General features: G+C 41.3%; 1 protein-coding gene across 3 annotated transcripts in view; it reads right to left on the bottom strand.

Moving 5' to 3' along the window:
* Positions 1-15872, bottom strand: part of SPATA13 (spermatogenesis associated 13) — a 317429-nt gene extending 301557 nt beyond the window's left edge. For all 3 annotated transcript variants that reach the window (XM_033103857.1, XM_033103856.1, XM_033103853.1), the window contains exon 1: positions 15453-15872. In XM_033103857.1, coding sequence (XP_032959748.1) covers positions 15453-15464 — 12 coding nt within the window. In that variant the 5' untranslated portion in view covers positions 15465-15872. The remainder of the gene's footprint in view (positions 1-15452) is intronic.
* Between the last annotated feature and the right edge of the window lie 5050 nt (positions 15873-20922).

Consider the following 20922-nt stretch of genomic DNA (forward strand, 5'->3'; position numbering starts at 1 on the left):
GGGCGTGGCTTAATAGTAAACACAATGAATGTCAGCCCTGTGGTCGTCACTGCTCCCTCTTCCTGTTTCGGGTTGCTTTATGTCACCACACTAAAATCTTCATGCTGAGTAAGGACTTAAAGCTCTTCAGGTACGATTTTCTTCTTAAAACAAAACCAAAAACACTACCCACCCCCGGTCCAATCTGATCGTCTATAAACAGAGGACATTTTCTGATGACTACGTATTCTGTTCTCTTGGTGTTATGGAATGAGAATACGGACTTCGTGAAGGACTTTTATCCTGGCACGTTGCCTGCGGTCACACAAGCACTGTGCATGACACTGCAGTTCTAACCCACTGAAATATGTGCTTTGTCATTTTTACTGTACTGCATACTGATCAAACCCTAAGTCCCGAATCAGGGACTACATGTTGTAAACACAGGGTTTCTGGCCCTGACTCAGCCCCAAACCACACTTAGATCTCAAAGAGAGGGCCGTGACTGTATTAAAAAGAAAAGACAGCAGAGGTGTTCGGATGGGCTGCTCTGGAAGGCTGCACTCCAAGACAATTGGTGTTGTAGCGACTCAGAAACCATCCCTTCCTCACCAACCCTACCTGGACCTTAGCCCCAAGCTTTACACCCAGCTGTCCTCAGTGAGCTCCCCGACTGTCTGGTACTCTGCCCAGAATATCTACAGGTGAACTGGTGTCAACCTCGAGCGAGCCTTATCTTCAGTGTTGTTCTCATGAGGCTAGTGGGCCATCAGACAAATCAGAGCGCAGCCAACCTAGCCCTCTCTTCTTGCCACACAGGTTTCAGAAGTTGCCAGGAAGACACTTGGGGTTTCGACATGTAATATTATCACAACCCACTCACACATAGCAACACCCCATTCCCAGAAGACATTTTCTTCCAGTTCTCCAGCCATCTCTCAACAGTTATTCATCAACAGATATTTATGAGCAATAAATATGTTAGTTGCTGGGGCAACAGTGAGAAACAAGGGAGCCATGCCTGCTCCTTGGGCCCTTATGGCCCGGTGGGGAGTCGCTGATTATACAACAAAACAGGCCGTTCCAGTCCAGGGTGATCATGTGAGATAAAGGTTACCCAGAGGCCCACGTGAAGCCACAGACTCAGTTTGGGGGATGCCAGGCAAGACTTGCTGGAGAAAGAGTGAACAGGAGTTATCCAGGTGATGGAGGTGGAAGGAATGGAACATTCCAGAAGGAGGTGAAGGGGAGAACATTCCAGAAGAAGAGCAGATTCAAAGTTCCTGAAACAAGAGTGCGCACCCTGAGTTTAAGGAATTGAAAGACCAGTGAGGGAAGAGCAGAATGTAGGGAGAGAAGTGGTGACCAAGGAGATGACGGACAAGCAGGGCAGGCCAGGTGTGCTGGCCTCAGAGGCCATGTTAAAGAATTTGAATCTTACCCTAAGGGCAATAAGGGACCATGAAAAGGTTTTAAACAGAGATATGACAATCCAATTTGCATTTTATAAACTTTACTCTTAGCTGCTCATGAGAGAATTATTGCATGGGGACAAGTCTGGAGCAAAGGTTCCATTGGAAGCCACTGCAGTCACCCAGAAGAGGGGCTGGATGAGGCACTGGTGATGGGGGCACAGGGTGGTGGACACATCGGAGGGACATTCAGGAGATCAAATTGGTTGGTGGGATGCTGGATGTGGAAGAGAGTGGGGAGATGTTTCAAAAAATCCAGATAGGAAATATAGCAACTGAGGCATTGCTCTGTGGGCCAAAGGAATGAGTTCAGAGTGGGGTGTGTTGAATGTGAAGTATCCAGTATGTACTCAGATGGGCACAGCAAAGGTATTTAACAATATGCTATTTTTTGGGGTTTTTTTTCCAGTACGTACCAAGTTACTTACTATCTCAAGTGTATACCTCCACCTTTTGAAAGATGAGTAAATCCTACACAAAACACATTATGAGAATAGAAATTTTTATAATGTCCTCACAAAGACAGTCTTTCTTCTGAATATAACCACTTTAATAAAGCCTCCTAGAGCATCAGTCAGTCTGTCCCCCTTAATAAAATTTATTGTCACTGAGCCAGTATTTGGCTAATGGGGTTGAAAAGCAGGTTTCACTCTTCTTAGAGAAAGCTCCAGTTTCACAGCAGAACTCCAAAAGTCTCTCACAGGCTGCATTAAGGATGCCAAACAAAAACAGATTTTTCAACAATAGCCAATATAAAGAAGAGGGAGGAAAAAGCTCAATAGCCCAATTGAGATATGAACAAAGGAAATGAAGATAGTCCCAGTTAAAAAAAAAAAATACAATGGCCCTGAAACACTCAAAGTTCACTCAAGATAAGGGAAATGTAAATTGCAACTATACTGAGACACCATTTTCCACCACCAGACGAACAAAGATGAAGGAGTTTGGTAATACACTGTGTTGGTGAGGAGGTGGGGAAACAGTTTCTAAACGGGATGTGAGTGGGTACAATTTCCATGGAGGGCAACTCAGCAATAGCCCCAAATTTAATATTCCCATAACGTTTTTTAAATCAAATTCATTCCAAGAAATTTGTTTAACAGATTATATATGTGTGGAATGGTTTAAGTTTACAACTATTCACTGAAGCATGGAAAGAATCTAAACATTTATCAGTAGGGAACTGGTTTATATAATATGTTATAACCACACAACAGAATATCATGCAGTCACTAAAAAGAATGAAAAAAGGTAGAAACCACCCGAATGTGCATTGATGGATGAATGGATAAACAAAATGTGGTATATATATATATACAATGGAATATTATTCTGCCCTTAAAAAAATGAAATTCTGACACATGCTACAGTATGGATGAACCTGAGGACATTATGCTAAGTGCAATAAGCCTGACACAAAAAGGCAAATATTGCATGATTATATGAGGTATCTAGAGCATACAAATTCACAGAGATAGAAAGTAGACTGGTAGTTGCCAGGGGCTGGGAGGAAGGGTAATGGTGAGTTTTTGTTTAATGGAGACAGCATTTCAGTTTGGGATGATGAAAAAGTTCTGGAGACAGATGGTGGCAATGGTTACACAACAATGTGAATATACTTAATGCCACTCAACTGTACACTTAAAAATGGTAAATTTCACGTTACATCTATTTTACCACAATAAAAAAAAAAAAGAATGAAGAACTGCCTTATATACTGATATGGAATAATCTCCAAAATATATCATTAAGTGAAAATTTCCAGGATACAATGTATACTATATCATCTTTTGTGCAAAAAATAGAGAGGAATAGAAAAAATATATTTACTTATATAGGCACAAAGTTTCCTGAAAGCATATGGAAGAACCTAGTAATACTGGTGCCTCCCAGTGGGGAGCTGGGTGACCTGGTACTGCTAGTGGAATAAAAGGCAGGAGAAGAGAGGAGGAAACTTTTCAACAAAAGATGTTTTGTACCTTCTAATTTTATAGTAGAAGAGTTAGCAGTCGACCCCCCATGCCAGGCTCCCCAGTCCAGGGTTCCAGTGCTGGGGAGAGAAGTCCCCACAACTGGTGGCTGTGAAAACCAGCGGAGATGGTAGCTGAGTGAGGCAGAGGGTGGCTGGAATTCCAGGTGTTCCTCTTACAGGTACCGTGCATAGACTTACTTGTTGATGGGCTCATTTGCTTTGAGCTCCAGCACTGAGGCAACAGCTCGGAAGGCACCAGAGACATATGGGGAGGAACTGAACTCTCTGGCTTCAGGATGAGGGCTGCAAGGGCAGATTTCTCCCAGACAGAAGTGCTGGCAGAAGGCATTGTTCCTGTGTTGAGCCCTCCCCCCTCACCCAGGCTGCAAATGCAGGTGGCTGTCATATCTTAATCTCTATCAAACTGGCTAACACTGTTTGCCCCGCCCTGCTGATTCCATGAGACTGCACCCCACCCAACTTTCAGACACACTCAAGCCACTTCCAGTGGCTTTTTCATACAAATGACCTGTCTTGGCTCATCCTATGAACTCTCCTAATACTCTCTCAAAGATTCACAAAACTCAAACAAGCAGCATCTGTCCTCAGCATGTCCCATATATCTTGCTGAGAAACCACAACCCCAGCACTAGCAGCAGCTGGTCTTGGTTCATGGTTTAGCCTCTCCCAAGCATCTCCAAGCCTAGCGTGGGTGGCTGCCATCTGCGGACTGCTTGTGGCTCAGGACAGGTGCCCCTTGGCAGGGCACAGATTGCAGCTGAACTTGGCCTGTGGCAGGGCCACTCCCAGGAGACCGACCCCAGGGCTAGCATGCCTGGTGGCTGGCTTTGGACCCAGCTAGAGCACCAGATGGATGCCTCCACAGGTGACACACCTAAAGAGCAGACTTGGCAGAGACCAGAGCCTGCTAAAGTAAATCCTGCTCAGTAGGGTCAGTCATTGCACAACAGCTCCTCTACTGTAGGCATAGCCACTCCTCACAACCAGTCAGCCCAAGGGACAATCCCTCCCACTGATGAGTAAACAGCAAACAAGGCTCAACTACAACAGGAGGACACACACAACCCACACACGGGACACACCTGGAACACCCAGCTCAGGAAGGAAGACTGCGCCACTGGGTCCCACAGGACACCTACTACATAATTCCACTCTACTAAAACTGGGAGACATAGCAGCCCTACATAATACATAGAAACAAACACAGGGAGGCAGCCAAAATGGGGAGACAAAGAAACATGTCCTAAATGAAAAAAACAGAACAAAGCAACAGAAAAAGAACTAAACAAAATGGAGACAAGCAATCTACCAGATGCAGAGTTCAAAACACTGGTTATAAGGATGCTCATGATCTCAGGGAAAACTTCAAAGAGATAGGAAACATAAAAATGGAGATAGAAACCATAAAAAAGAACCAGTCAGAAATGAAGAGTACAATAACTGAAACGAAGACTACATTAGAGGGAATCAACAGTAGATTAGATGAAGCAGAGGATCAAATCAGTGCTTTAGAAGACAAGGTAGCAGAAAACATCCAATCAGAACAGCAAAAAGAAGAAAGAATCCATAAAAATGAAGACAACATCAAGTGCACTAACATTCACATCATTGGAGTACCAGAAAAAGAACAAAGGGAGCAAGGAATTGAAAACCTATTTGAAGAAATAATGACAGAAAACTTCCTAACCTGGTGAAGAAAATAGACGTACCGGGTTTCCCCAAAAATAAGACCTAGCTGGACAATCAGGTCTAATGCATCTTTTGGAGGAAAAATTAATATAAGACCAGGTATGATATGATATGGTATGATGTGATATGATATGATATGACATGACATGACATGATATAAGACCCAGTCTTATATTGTAGTAAAATAAGACCGGGTCTTATATTAATTTTTGCTCCAAAAGACACAATAGAGTTGATTGTCTGGCTAGGTCTTATTTTTGGAGAAACATGGTAGAAGCCCGAGAAGCACAGAGTCCTAAACAAGATGACCTCAAAGACGCCCACACCAAGACACATCATAATTAAAATGCCAAAGATTAAAGACAGAGAGAATTTTAAAAGCAGCAAGAAAAAAGCAGTTAGTTATCCACAAGGGAGATCCCATGACTATTAGCTAATTTCTCAACAGAAACTTTGCAGGCCCGAATGGATTAGCACAAAATAGTCAACGTGATGAAAAGCAAGGACCTGCAACCAAGATTACTCTACCCAGCAAAGCTATCATTTAGAATCAAAGGACAGATAAAGAGCTTCCCAGACAAGGAAAAGCTAAAGGAGTTCATCAGCATCAAACCAGGATTACAGGGAATTTTAGAGGGACTTCTTTAAGGAGAAAAAAAAAAAAAAGATAAAAAATATGAATAAAATGACAATAACTATATATCTATCCATAATTACTCTCAATGTAAATGGATTAAACGCTCTAATCAAAAGATAGAGTCACTGAATGGATAAGAAAACAAAACCCTTACATATGCTGCCAACAAGAGACTCACTTTAGATCAAAAGATACACACAGACTGAAAGTAAAGGGATGGAAAAAGTTATTTCATGAAAATGGCAACAAACAAACAAAAAACCTGGGGAAGCAATACTTATACCAGACAAAATAGACTTCAAGACAAAGGGTATAACAAAAGACAAAGAAGAACCCAGTAATTCCACTTCTGGGTATTTATCCGAAGAAACCCAAAACAGTACTTCGATGGGATGTATGCATTCACATGTTAATTACTGCATTATTTACAATAGCCAACATGTGGAGGCAACCTGGGTATCTGTCAATGGATGAGTGGATAAAGTAGAGGTGGTACATATATACAATGGAATATTACTCAGCCTTAAAAAAGAATGAAATCTTGCCATCTGCAACAATATGGATGGACCTGGAGGATACTGTGCTGAGTGGAGAAAGTCAGACAGAGAAAGACAAATGCCATATGATCTCACTTATATGTGGAATCTAAAGAACAAAATAAACAAACAAAACAGAAACAAGCTCATAGATACAGAGAACATTTTGATGGTTGCCAGGTGGGAAGGGCGTTGGGAGGTGGGTGAAAAAGGTGAAGGGATTAAGAAGCACAAATTGGTAGTTACAAAATAGTCATAGGGATATAAAGTACAGCATAAGGAATATAGTCAATAATCTTGTAATAACTATGTATGGTGTCAGGTGGGTTCTAGATTTATTGGGGTGATCACTTCATAAGTTATATAAATATCTAATCACTATGCTGTACACCTGAAACTAACATAATATTGTATGTCAATTATAATTCAAAAATAAAACACTTATTAAAAAATAATAAAATAATAAAAAAATAAATACCATCTTTCCCTTTATGAAAATTCATGTTTTAAATAATCATTTTTTTAAAAATTGATTTTTAGTAAACTAATGGCATATATTTTTTGTTTAATTAGTGAATGACGCTACCATGAATACTAATTTTTTCATACAAAACCACTTGAATAAAAATAGTAATGAAGGATGTTGTTTTCTACCATGTGTTTAATTCACACATGAACTTGAGCCCAACTACTTGGCCAATCTTTCTCACCCCTTCATAATCCGTCTTTATAAATCAGATCCCAATGAAAACTCCAGAAGCACCTTTTCCAAAGAAATACTCAAGGATGAACTATTTGAGAGTGAAGGTCTCTCCCCTCCTTCCACTCCAGGCAGCTCCTGTCTTACTGGTGCCCAGTGAACCCGCAGGCTGGTGCCTTCCTTTCAGCTGCCAGACTTCTGCTTTTTTCTTCCCTTTACTAAGCCCATTAAGTCATGGCCAAAACAAAATGAGTGTGATTACATTTTGGCAGGTACTAGACTCATCAAATCTTGATAATATCATCCCCTGTTGCCTTTAGAAGAAGTTATTTGACTCCTAAACTTCTGAATACAGCTCTACTAAAAAAAAAACACATAGTTTTTACAAAAAACTCTATCACTGGTCAATATTCTTTGAAAATCCTTCCACTTCTCTCATTTTTAACAGGAAAAACAAGTTTTAGGTTATTTTTTAAAGGAATTTGCCCTTTTTTCTTTTTTTCTTAAAACAGGTTCTCACTGCTGTTGCCATTTAAACTTTTCTGCCTTACTACCCTCAATATCTTAATGTATTGCTCAGAGTGTGTCTTTAAAGATTGGGCAATTTGAAATTCAAAATTTTGTGTCTACTATTTATTGAAGGAGGGCTGTTTATATTTTGGATCATCAAGATACCAATCTTTCCAAATCCAGGGCTTTTATCTCCTAATTGGTCAACATTTAATTGCATAACCAATAATGGCCAAATCATGTCTTTTAGGGAGATTAATGCCCTCTAAAAGGGGGCTGACTTCCGGAGTTGGCTGAGTGCAAACACCATGAGAAAAATGATCTGTCTGGGCAGATTCCCAGATCTAACAGTGATGAACATAATAATTAACTTTTAAAGAGCTTAAACTTTTCTCCAGAGAATATATTCCTACAATTAGGGGAACTGTTGATTTTCCCACTATTCCAGCTATCTTTCATCTCACTAAAAATGTGGGCATCTTATAAGTAGCGTGGTTCCTTGTTCTCACGTACATATTTTAAGAGCTAGACAGGAAATTTTTTTCTAAAACACCGCATTTATTATCTAAATAGAAACACGAGCATTATCATGACCATGATAAATAAGATCCCACGATTATAAATTCTATAAACTAACAGATCTACTTTCATTATGCAGGTTCAGGGTAGGTTTCATTTAGTTCAATCCCCAGTTAATTTAAAATATAAATCCAAAGTGCCAAAATTCAAAATATTCCAAGATTGCATATGTAGTGTAAAATGACAGATAATTGTGCTTCATTTTGTATATGCTGTCACCCACGATACAAGATCGATCCTTCCATGTTTCCAGTCAAAGGGATATACAGGCATTTGGGTTGAGGATTCTACTTGAGATATAATATAATAACAACAAAAACAGGCTCAAGAGATCAGGACATTTTTACGGCAATATGACTGCTATGTGGACTGATGCCATCTCAAGGTTAAGATCTCACAGCCAAGACAGTAAAGCCAGGATGTGAAGACCATTATATTTTCACAAAGGCATGAGCCAAAAGAATAAATTAAGGAAACCTAAGTCTCACCTCTAAAATTTTTGCTGGCGAGACTTTCCCAACCTTGTGTCTGGAAACAGGGAGGTAGCATTTTCGTTGCCATTAGTTTCATAGGGACGCTAGGAGACTTGTGGATAGAAGGCAAAGGGATTGAAATCTGACAAGCATTTGAGATTCCTAGAGAAGACACATTCCATTTTAGGCTGCCTTTCAGAAAGGGCAGAATTCCAGCACACTAAGGAACCTTGCTCCTCCTGCAGATAGCAAAATGTAACGTCTGGGAATTTAGCTTGCCAAACATTTGTTAATTTTTGTTAGAGACAAGACTTGCACCCAGGACTCCCAACCTCCTCTACGTTCTTTGCTCTATGCCTTGGCCATGCAAATAAAAGTCTCAGTTATAAATTCTCAGGAATCTTCATGTCACAAAGGCTTTGTGCAACAAAAATACGTTTCACTTGGAATTTGGTACATGTTTTCCTTAGAAATAAGGCATACAATAAATATGTCCCTGGGCCAAGCCCAAATAACTAATATGTGCACATGAATAAGTATTATGCTAAAAAAGAAAAGAAAGGAAAGAAAGGGAAGGGAAAGGAAGGGAAAGGAAGGGAAGGGAAGGGAAGGGAAGGGAAGGGAAGGGAAGGGAAGGGAAGGGAAGAGAAGAGAAGAGAAAAGAAAAGAAAAGAAAAGAAAAGAAAAGAAAAGAAAAGAAAAGAAAAGAAAAGAAAAGAAAAAAGGAAAAAAAAAATCTACACCAACAACCGAATTTCTTCTTCCAACTCGAAATGCCAGGAGCAATCTCGTCTCCCTGCTGGAGACCCCTCCAGCTCCAAATCACTCCTGATCATTGTGACAGGAGGAGCTTGGCTCCAGGGGGTGAGGAGTGGGGAGCCCCTGGCTTTTGAAGGTAGAACCCCCTGGAGCACTTCTGTATCCCAAGCTGACTTCCTAGTCATCCTGTTTACTTTCTTCCATCACAGTAAGGACCACTTCCTGTTGCCCTATCTTCTGTCACCATCTAGGATTTGGGACCAGTGTTTTTCTCCTCTGTGCCCTGCTGTTGCTCTCAATACAGTGTCATATTCTTATGCGGCCTGCATATCCTTCTCCCCTTAAAATAAACAGTTGGGCAGAATTTTTATGGCTTTCCACGGATCTATGACTACCATCTGCGATGAGGAAGAGGGAAGAAATGACTCGCTCTTCTGCTCCTCCAGCCCAGCCCCTTCTCTTCTTTTCTTCAAACCCTGATGGAGTTCCTCCAGGAGTATAAAGGCTTAAAACTCTATGCACCCTGGTTTAAACACATTCAGAGACAGAGTTTCTTGAGCACCTTCACTGGATTGAAGTAAGACTCTGCAAAGGAGAGAAGAGCCCGGGTTCAGGGGGCTGGAGTGATGAGAACTTGAAGGAGATAAAGCATCTGGGAAGGAAGACGTAGTTCTCTGGCCACTGAGCCATCTCGAGCAGTTGTTCCTGGTGGTTTGTGGTGCCAGAACCTTTACTTGTGCTTTCGTATCTTCATGTCTGCTTGCCCTGACCTAGGGTATCGGCTACATGATGTATCTTCTCATGCCCTGTTGGTACTGAGTAGATAGCCAGTGACTAGTAAGTACCTGATGACTGCCTGGGAACTTACAAGCCACTTCAACGTCATGACCTTTTTCAGTAGCATAGGGAAATTCAGGGTTTTTCACTGCACCAAAACCAGAGCGAGTCATAAACAGCCATGAACAGCTTTTCCTCATTCTTTAAACATTTGTATTTGGTTCCTTTCTCCTAATTTGAGTAGAGTGCCTCTGAGGCAACCTTTTAATTAAAAGGTGTTATAGAAGCTACAGCTGAACAGAACAACCCACCTCCCTGACCTGTGCCAGCCAATTTGCACAACTGACCAGTTAGACAAATGTCTGGCTCAGCTCAGAGGGAGAAATGTAAGTTCTGCCCTTCAGGGACTTGCTCTGACTTTCAAAGCTGGCTTTTCAAATTCCAGGTGCTGGCATCGATCCTTTCACTAATTAAGTATGCATTGCTCTCAGAAATAGGCATTCTTTTTTGGCTAGGAGGACAATAGCTATTCCACACACCAACCTGTTTCTGAAACCACTCGTCGTGGAAAGCTGCTGGAGCACATCCAAAGGGTACATTTCGAAAGCTTTTGGTATTCCTTGAAAAAGCTCCACCAAGTATATTGGATGTACATTCTTCAGCACAGATATTTCAGAATATCGTCCCGGGCCTCACACTTACAAGTATATAGGATGGTCCTCAAGGGGAAACCCTGGGAAGTGCAATGAGGACATAATTAACCCTTCACAATTCTAGTTAGGGAGGGGCAGCTATTGTAGGACTCTCATAAAATCAGTTTCTGAAAACAATGGAAAGAGTTTTGATTCAACTTACTAAAAAGGGCCAAGAAATGACCTGTTGAAACCCTTTCAAGATATTACATGAAGAAAAGTGGACAACTATGCTCCACCTTTTCTGAAGGCCGACCGTGAAGGAAGTCAAGGAGACAGACAACAGTCCTTTGAGATTCTGACTATTGGTTAATACTAAGACTTTTATTGCAGAAGACTCTGGAAACTTCTTTGGCCATCTTGAAACATACTGTGGATGCCTCCCTCTACAAAGCAGGTCCTGTATAGTCCAGCCAACGGCAAGGCCACAGCTGCAAGACTTGCGGGTGCCTCTTTCTGTCATCCTATGATCACAGTATTTTAATAATTCGAATTTTTACAACACATTCCAATTATAACCTTGTTAGTTGTTCACTGCCTCAGAGAAAACCTTCAAATTCTTCTGGCAACCTTTCACAGTCTGAAACTCTCTGCTGAACGTATCTTGTTAGAATAAGCAAGAAAAATGCCATCCAGATAGAAGGTTGCCCGAGCTTATCTTTCCGACTCTGAGGGTTGTAAAATCTATGCTTCACTATCCTTTCAGTGTTGTGATTTCATTTTTGTTGGATTTATCGTGCTACACAGGCAGTGCATATAACTGAAATCACTCTGCTGTTCAGAAAAGGCAGAGGGACCAGTCATAGCTACTGGAAGGGGGAGGTCATTATCAGCTTCGTCAGAACTTGACAAGGTTTAAAGCTGGCCCTGCACTGGTAAAAGTAAAAATAAAGTATGAAGCAAGCTAAATATCAAAGAATTCAGTCCCAAATCTCTCTTTTTCCTTTTACATCCGTGGGAGTATACTGATGTAAAAAATTACCACAACTCACTCAAACATTTATTTGTGCTAGGAGAGAACACTAATGGAAACAATAAAGCAATTGAAATAGGTCTTATCTTCAGAGTCACAGGCCAAGTTCCTTTTCCTTATTCTCTGTTGTGGGCTGAATTGAGTGCCCCCCAAATTCACATGTTGAAGTCCTAATGCCAGGACCTCAGGATGTGACTATATTTAGAGATAGAGGAGTTCTTTAAAGAGGCAATTAGGTAAAATGAGGTCGTATGAATGGGCCCTAATCCAATATGACGTGTCATAAGAAGAAAAGATTAGGACACAAACACACACAGAGGGAGGACCATGCCAGGACATGGCAAAAGGTCAACATCTGCAAACCAAGAGAGGTCTCAGAACAAACCCATCCTTCTGACACCTTGACCTTGAACTTCCCGGCTTCAAAACTGTGAGACAATAAATGTCTGTTGTTTGGTCAGTCTGTGGCACTTGGTTACAGTAGCCCGAGCAGACTAATACATCACACCTTCTGGATCTCCTCACTTCCAATTTTGAACACTGCTTCCTTCTTTTATCAACTTCAATTCACTGTTTTTCCTAACTCTCACTTTCTTTTGCTCTACTGAGCCCCCTCCATCTCTTCCTTTCTTCCACCCTGCCTCTTTGTTTACTTGTCTTTTAAAAGAGGTTCCCTCACCTTCTTCCCACACATTGGTGGAGCCTTGGGAAGGAGAGAGGGAGAGAAGGCATCTTGTACCCAGCACCTCCAGGTCTGTTGAGAGTCCCCGTTCTCCAAAGGCCCCAGGTGCATTTGGTTTGCAAGGGTACAATGTAAAAGCATTCGTCAGATGTGCCTCTCCCTTTCTGGGTGACTGACCAAGTCACTCAATTTCCCTGAGCTTCCATTTTCTCATATATTAAAAAAATGGTGATGTGAATTCTTGCATGGTTATTGTGAGGTTCAATTAATACATTGGAAAATATTTTATATGCTAATCATCATAGCTCAGTTTTCCTATCTGTAAAACAGGTACTACCTAGAATTTTATAGTGTGAGAAAAACAGTCAGCAAATAATTAAAACTTCTGTGACTCTGGATATTATATAGTTTAAGTGATATTTCTATTCTATATTTCATTGGCCTAATAAAGTTTATTTTTGTTTCTCCTGGTCGTTAATATTTACGAAGAGTGTTGTTCTTGGTATTAAGACATGGATTCTAAAGACAAAAGACCTGGTTCTAAAGTGGCCGGATAGCTTAGTTGGTTAGAGAGCAGAGCTCTCAACAACAATGTTGCTGGTTCAATTCCCACATGGGATGGTGGGCTGCGCCCCCTGCAACTAAGATTGAAAATGGCAACTGGACGTGGAGCTGAGCTGCACCCTCCAAAACTGGATTGAAGGACAACTTGACCTGGAGCTGATGGGCCCTGGAAAAACACTGTTCCCCAATATTCCCCAATGAAAAAAAATTTTAATTAATTAAAAAAAAAAAAAGACCTGGTTCTTGCCTTCATGGATCCTGCAATGTACTTGGGAAGATAAAATTTTAATGGTAAAAACACTTATCAGTTCAAAGTGGTTTTCAGGGCTGCAATACGGTATATGTAGCCAAATCTCACTGCAGGTCAAGCCAGGGACATACCTGAACTTTCTAGGACAACTTTCCACATAGCAATTTCCAACTATGCCCTACTGCTGTCACTGCCAGCAGAAGGTAACAAATCTGATTTAAAAGATTTAAAATCAAGAAAGGTAATAAAAACTTGAATGCTAACTTAAGTAGTCTATTTTGCTTTAATAGACAAGTTCTTCTAATATTCTTAAAACTTGATTTTGAATAATCAAATTTTTATTTTCTCATTAACTCCTTAGAAACCTCTGAAAAACTTTAATTGACAAGGTTGCTACATTCTGGTAGGACAAACACATATTCTTCAGAAATTCAATTGATATCTGACTTTAGAAATATCTGAACCAAAAAGAAACCCACATGATGTTATTTTAGAAATTCACATTCACTATTAAGAATGATCAAAACGTGGTAGTTTGGTGAGTAGAGACAGAGAAATAAAAGGGGTTAATGCTTCAGAAGGAGCATGTCAAAGCAGTCACATTTGGATTTAGACCCTAACTTTACCATTTACTAACTGTAAGACCTGGGGCAAACTACTGTACTTTTCTGAATGTCATTTTCCTCATATTTTAAATAGGTACACTAATGCCTGCCTTGAAAGGACAAAAGCAATGACAAAGATGGAGTGCAAAGCTCATCTGTGATTAGTGCCAGTTTTGGCCAAGAGCAGGGTAAGTCCTGGGTGGGATTTCTAATGAGAATGTCATAGCGGATATGATTACTCTCCAGCCTTTTCCTCCCCCTAAACTGTGAATTTTTCTATTTCAACTTTGTCCCTCTGCCTACTTATCTCTTTTCTCGAACCAAGTCCGGCACTCTATACATCACATAGTAAAGCCTCAGTAAATGTTTGATGAATGAATACATGAATAAATAAATAACACATGGATAATTTTTAAATGGAAGAATAGGAAGAAATAAACTAGTGTATGGAATACACCTTAAGAACTGGTAACAGATCAATGGCTTTGGCAAACACAATTAAAATCTGGAGAAACAAATTAAAAACACCAAAAGATATCTTTAACTATAGTAGGATATAATGAAAAAGAAAAAAAAAGTACTACTTTAGCTGCCAATCCCTGCTGTGGGAAAGATAATTCAAATTCCTTGCCAAACATTTTTTTTTCTACAGTGTATAGCTAAAACAACAGTTGAGATAATAAGCCAAAATTATTTGGCACATTTACGTGTAAGAAAATACCCCATGAAATAAAATGGAAGTTGATTCTCTCCCGAGCTTTGTGAAAGCTGCGTTTTTCTAAAACATTTTAAGATGCACCTGTCTGGGTTCTTAATACTGTGCCTGCTACCTGCTCTATGTGCTTTTCTTTTCCAAAGATTTTGGTTAATATGTCGGAAAGGCTGAAGGCCAATTTGTTTTCATGGATCCAAACATGGTACTGTGCTTTACTTTTTAAATTATAATAATTAAGAAATGCCCATCAGAAGATGCTACATTGACAACGAGGAAAACAGAATACCTTTTTAAACTATATATTCCTTTAGAAAGAAGCATCTTCTAACTTTTTCATGTCTTTTCAAAAGCAGAATATTATCGGAGTAAGTAGGTGGTAGCCTAGAAGCCTAATTCCCTAACCAAAGGACAAGTGGCTGCCAATAAACCTGAGTTAATGATGCAGTGAGACAACTGTCAAAAGAAATATCAGACTTGTTGACCCATCCTCGGAGGAAGCTCCCCAAGATTCGGCGTCCCTTCCCCCGCGCCCTTCCGTCGCCCGGCAACCCGGGCACGCCACGGCCGCCTACGCCCCCGCTGCCATAGCAACGCCGCCGCGCCGGCGCGCCAGCATTGTGCTCGCGCCGCGCGGGCAGCTGTGCGCGCTCGCTCCCTGCACCTGCTGGGCCGCGGCAACTTTTCAAACCTCCGCCTCATCGACGGCTCTGCGGGGTCCCTTACCCACAGCCACTGATCGTCGCTTTCTCTCAGCATTGTTTCAAGAAAAAATGTTTCACGGCCACAGGATTTCAGCCACCTGCTGCTTAGTGGTCCCTTCTCCAAAAGTGAGGCGCGGGTGACAACCGGCAAAGAAAAAGCACTTACCTTTCCCAGCATTCCTCCGCGTTAGCAGGGGGCGTCTTTGAAGGCTCTAACCATCCCGCGCCGAGCTCACAGCGGGAAGAAAGTCACGGAGAAACCGAGGAGAAACTTCGTCCTGGGCGAGGGCCGCCCCGAGGGCCCCTGCGCTCTCCTCATTTGCACCACAAAGGGCGGGGACCTCCCGACCACTAGCTTCCGAGACGGTTAGTTAATCCGTCCTCGACTGCTACCTTCTTGGCCAGAGTTCAGATTGGCTCCGAAGGGCTGTTCAGAAGCCCCATTTCCCTGGCGATGAACCACCTCACCCGCTCATCCTCAGCGGCGAGTTGGGCTTCCAGGACCCGAGCTGCGCTATTGTCTGTTGGTCTTGGAAGGACGCGATGGAGGGTGGGCCGCCAAGAGCCCGCTTCAGGCCGGCTCAGGTTGAATTTCTTGCTGAATTTTCTCGCGGGCTTCCTCTCCGCCCCTTGCTGTTGCATATTCATAAGAAGGTGGAGTCGCTTTCCATCTCTATTGAATCCCTGGGGTTGAAGATGAAATAAGTGGGAACGGCTGGATTTAGAAGGAAACAGTTAAGAGGCGAATAGGGTGGAGAAATAAGTGATAACAGGAATAACTAAGCAAACATAGGATTCCTGTGTCGCAATTTCTTCGCCCAGGTTCAGGCGGCAAGGGGGCGCGCGTGCGCGCTCCTCCCCCCACCACACACACACCGTTTCTCAACGCCTGAATTCAGCAAAGGAAATTTCAAGGAGGTCCTGACTAAATCCTTTGGTCCTAATTATAGTGTTAGACTAATTGGGGGATTTTATTTATTTATTTTTTTTTGCCAAGAATTTTTAACATTGATTGGGGTTATGTGTTCTTCAAACCAAGGACAGCAATTAAACATTTACATATGCAAACCTTGCTAATTGCATTGACTCTACTGAATTTCATCATAATTGATTGTGTGTTTTTAATGTGGTGCCACCATTCCCCGAAGCCCACATTTTCTGATTTTTATAAACAGTCAAGTTGTTAATTTTTATTTTATTCACAAAATAAAAATTGGGTAAGAAAAATGACAGGCGTAAGGAAATTCACATGGGGCCAGGACAGTCTGATGGAGAGGCACTAAAAGCCATTGGTGCTGAGCTGTTTCCCTAGATTTAACAAGAGGTCCTCCAGAATGGTTTCTCTTTCCTCCCTGAAATTTCCACCATGAGAATCATTGCTAAAGTACATCATGGAATTTAGATCCAGTCTACCACTTGCAGTATTGGCAGTTACCTGAGAAGGGTGATTTGAAGGGAAGCAAAGTTCTTCTGCCTAACACACTACCTCCAAACAACCTGCCATGATGTTTTCACTGCCAGATTTACTCCTCTGTATTAACGTCCTATAGAAAATTCCGTTAAGATACCAATTCATCAGCTGGAAATGGTGACCCATACTCATTGCCTCTCGATAATTACAAGTAGTGAGATTTAAGGACTCCAGAGATCTGCCCATCTTACAAATCCTCACTTGTGCCTATCTACTAGTGAGCGGTGGGTAGTGGGACGACAACCAACAATGAAACAGCCCAGGTCTTTGCTCTAGGAGCCGACCTTCCAGTGAGGGACACACTGCAAACAAAAAGTCAGGTAGAGATCATTGCTGTAAAGAAAAATAAAGCCACTTAGAAAGGCAGGTCCTGGAAGCCCAGAGAGTATGAAGGTGTCGTGACTTCCCTGATAGAACAAACTGTGCACCCCAAGAAGAAAGATTCATTTAATGTAAACCCTGAGCGTGAAGTTTTCTGCTTAAATGGACTCCCCATGGTCAACTGAGGGCCCAAATTTCATAAACTGTAAGAGCCTAGCTGCCATTTGCTGATAGCGGCTCCTCCGTACTCCGCATACCGAGAAGAACCTCAGATTGACTCTGGGCTTCTCACATAAACCCTCGCTCATTTACACCCCTGAGGCAAGGGAGTTCCTGGTTTCGCCTTTCCGCCAAAGGACTAAAACCTGCCTTGTCCAATCAAATCTGCTCCATAATAACCAATCAGGACACATAAATGCTGACCAATCATGGCTGTATAATTCGGACCAATCAGAAATGTATGAATTTGGATTCCCTCATTTACATAAAATAGACCTAACTGGGAAGCTGAGCGGGAATTTTCTCTATAAAAGGCAACCTCTCTTTTGTCTTCCTAGAGCACAGTTTAGGTTGCTACCTGAATCTGTGTCTCCAAACTGCAGCTCCTTTTGCTCAAATAAATGCTTTTTAAAAAAAAAAGAAAAAAGAAAAAAAAAAGCCTTTATTACAGTCTAAAATAAACGGAGACTAACTCCAGGTTGTCTGAAGGTGTTTTAGATCCAGTCCTACGGCCATCAGCTGTGTGACCTCAGGTATATGGACGCCTTTCTGAGTCTGTTTCCTCCTTTCCCTGCATAGGCAGAGAAAGTTGCAGTACTGATTGCATGCACACGGAGGCTCAGAGGGTCTGACGGTGTGGCCAGCGTCAACCGGAGGAGGCTGATGTCAGACTGAGCTCCAAATGTATTAGCTGGGCAAGACATTTCCTCTCTGAGTCTGGTTTCCCAGTTGTAAACACGGGTAATAACACTCACCTCAGAGGCTGCTGAGAATATTAAATGAGGTAATGTACAAAAATCACAGGCTATTATAATTTCTCACCAAAGCCACTGGGCCTTCTGGAGGGCAGTCCTGTGGCATGTCCTTTGGAAGAGGTTGTTGCTTGATTATGAAGACTAACTTTGCTTTCTAATTCTTGTTGCTCCTCTGTAATTCTTTCCCTGCAAAAGGAAGGAGGATGTGAGAGGGGAAGGCTGGTAGTTACTGAGGCACCCGCTGGTCCTCTAGATACATTATCTCTTTGTGGTAGCTCCCATTAACCATTGCACAAATTCAAAAGAGGATCCGAGAGGTCACTTTCTTCACCAGCAACACACAGCACATTACACAATGGAACTAGGATTCCAACGAATCTGTGCCAAAGCCCTGCTTTCACAGCCCCAGCCTCCTTCACTACACATGCCACTTTGGGCAGGAATCAATTAATCAATAAAAGTAGTTTTAAAAACTTTGAAGCAAAAGGAAAAGATTCTCATTTCTTGGCTCTTTAATAGTAGAATAATAGCAACTACATGATTATTTTCTTATACAAGAATAAAAGAGATGTGTTTTCTAGCTCCTGGGAGCTAGCCAACTATGTCTCTGGGGTCACAACCATAAGAAAGGAGAAAAGCTGCACCCTAGGTGTGCATCCCCTTCTCAAGGTGCCTGAGAGAGACACACCCCCTGGGAGCTGAGTCTGGGCTGCTGTCTGGGCAGAGGGGGTAGAGCCCAGGAGACCCTGTCCTCTGTCCTCTTTGGCAAATTGCTTCCCAGAAGGTCCTGGGCAGTCCTTCAGCAGGGAGTCCATTGGAGGCTGCATCCCCACAAGCAGCTCCATCCCATGGCCCACTTCCCAAGTATAAGAAAACGGAAGACACCCTTTATACCAGACACGTCAGAATCCAATGCCTAAAAATAGGTCTTTCTGAATAAGAACCCAGAGGGAGCAACCATGAAAATATTCCAAGTTTCCAAGGGCAGTTTTTAGGGCAATCCCTCTATATGGGATACTGCTTTCAATTACCTGGCATCAGATGAGTGATGGGAGGGAATAGGAAAAATGGAATGTGAGGTCAGTGAAAAGAAAGGAAAAGAAGAATCTGGAGGATGAAATTATCCAGAGTAAGGGGTGTGCTTAAATAAATTCATGCAGATCTAAAAATAAACCTCTTTCACGTTCCCCTGAGATTGAGGATGAATTTAATTCACTTCTTTTCTAGGTTGAATGCGACTGCTGTGGTTCATTTCTCTAAGGATCCATACTTCTCTGAAGTGTATTATTTTCTTATGTTGGAATCCATTTTTTCTTTAAATTTTTGGAAATGCTGATAATAGTTGTCAGCATGTCCTGATAATTATATTTATTGTTTTTATTTAAATCACACTTTGGTTCAGAAAGAGTTTTAGGTGGCATATGTAAATATATATATAATCCAATTAAAAAAGGGAATTAGAAACAGGCAGATGGGGAAAATATGACACAAAGGAAGTAAGAATAGAAAAAATGAACAAGTATTCATATATTTACATGTATTTATAAATATATGTAAATTCATATATTTATATCTATTTACATCAAGACCCTTTCAGAACTAACTCTGAAAATGACGTAAGCAAACCATGCAATAATGAATTTTTAGTGTGTTTTATATAAAAAGACATGGTATATTTCATGAAAAACTATATTGTGTTTAGGGGAGAAGGATGGAGTTTTGATGAAGCAGGGAGACCTAGAAGTTTCCAAGGTACAAACAATTATAATTTTTTAGAGTGTACCTATTTGTTTTGTGCACTATTTGAACACTGACCATATTTTTTAATATGATAGAAAAGAATGTAATATGTGTGTATAGGGGTGTGTGTGGGGGGGGGTTCCTTAGTGCTCTAGTCACTTCTAAAGAGTTAATAAATCACTTGGGACCTAGGGATAAACCAGTACCTAAATTCCCCTGATTCTAGTCTGTTACTCTGTACCCTGTGAGTGCAGTGAGTACTGGTTAACGGACTTGTTGACCAGCCTCTCTTCTTCTTTTGTTTATTCCTGGGAATGACTTTGAAAAGTGTTTTCTGGGTGTTGATTTTCTCCGTCTCCTCAAGGCCCACTTAGAGTGCGCAGAGAAACATTTTTGACGTTGGCCATAAATTTGTCTGTAAAAACATTACAATAGTGCTTCTGGATTTAAGACGGACCTTCTTCACACAATGGATTAGGAAGAGACTGAAGTGGAAGAAAAGGATTAGGAAGAGACTGAAGTGGAAGAAGAGCTGGGGGCAGGGGAGGCCTGGCCGTGATGAATTGGCCATCCTGTGGCACAGATGTAAGAATCAGGAATGCCTGGGACTCCAGGAAAGATGACCGATAACTAAGTCGCACCCAAAGATGTCAGCCACAGTTCAAGTAAGTAGCTCACAAGGGACGGCCGAACACTGACAATACCTCTTACTAGCATGCACTAGATTCAGTAAAATATTTGCTCACATATCTAGAGATTTTGAATCTTGTTATGGACACACTACATTGTCAGATATTGTCTAAAAATCTATGAGATTTTTTAACTCAGTTATCACTCTTGTTCATTCCTTTCTCAGCTTTTGTGATCATATCTATGGTTAATTATTTGGATAAAAAATTTCTTCTGCTTTTGAAATACACAGAAATGCATTATGTTGCCTTTTTGGATTCCTGAGTTAATAAACACATAATGTTAGGCTAATTATGTGGGAAGTTCTTTATCCTAAGCTGCATACAGTTACCAATACATACTTGAGAATCTCTCCAAATTTCTAAATGTAATATCATTCCTATGAATTGCTCTAGTGCATTATTGGGACTTGAATTAAATAAAAGGAAATCAAGGCAGTA

The sequence above is a fragment of the Rhinolophus ferrumequinum genome, chromosome 4 (assembly GCF_004115265.2).
Source record: "Rhinolophus ferrumequinum isolate MPI-CBG mRhiFer1 chromosome 4, mRhiFer1_v1.p, whole genome shotgun sequence".
NCBI lineage: Eukaryota > Metazoa > Chordata > Mammalia > Chiroptera > Rhinolophidae > Rhinolophus > Rhinolophus ferrumequinum.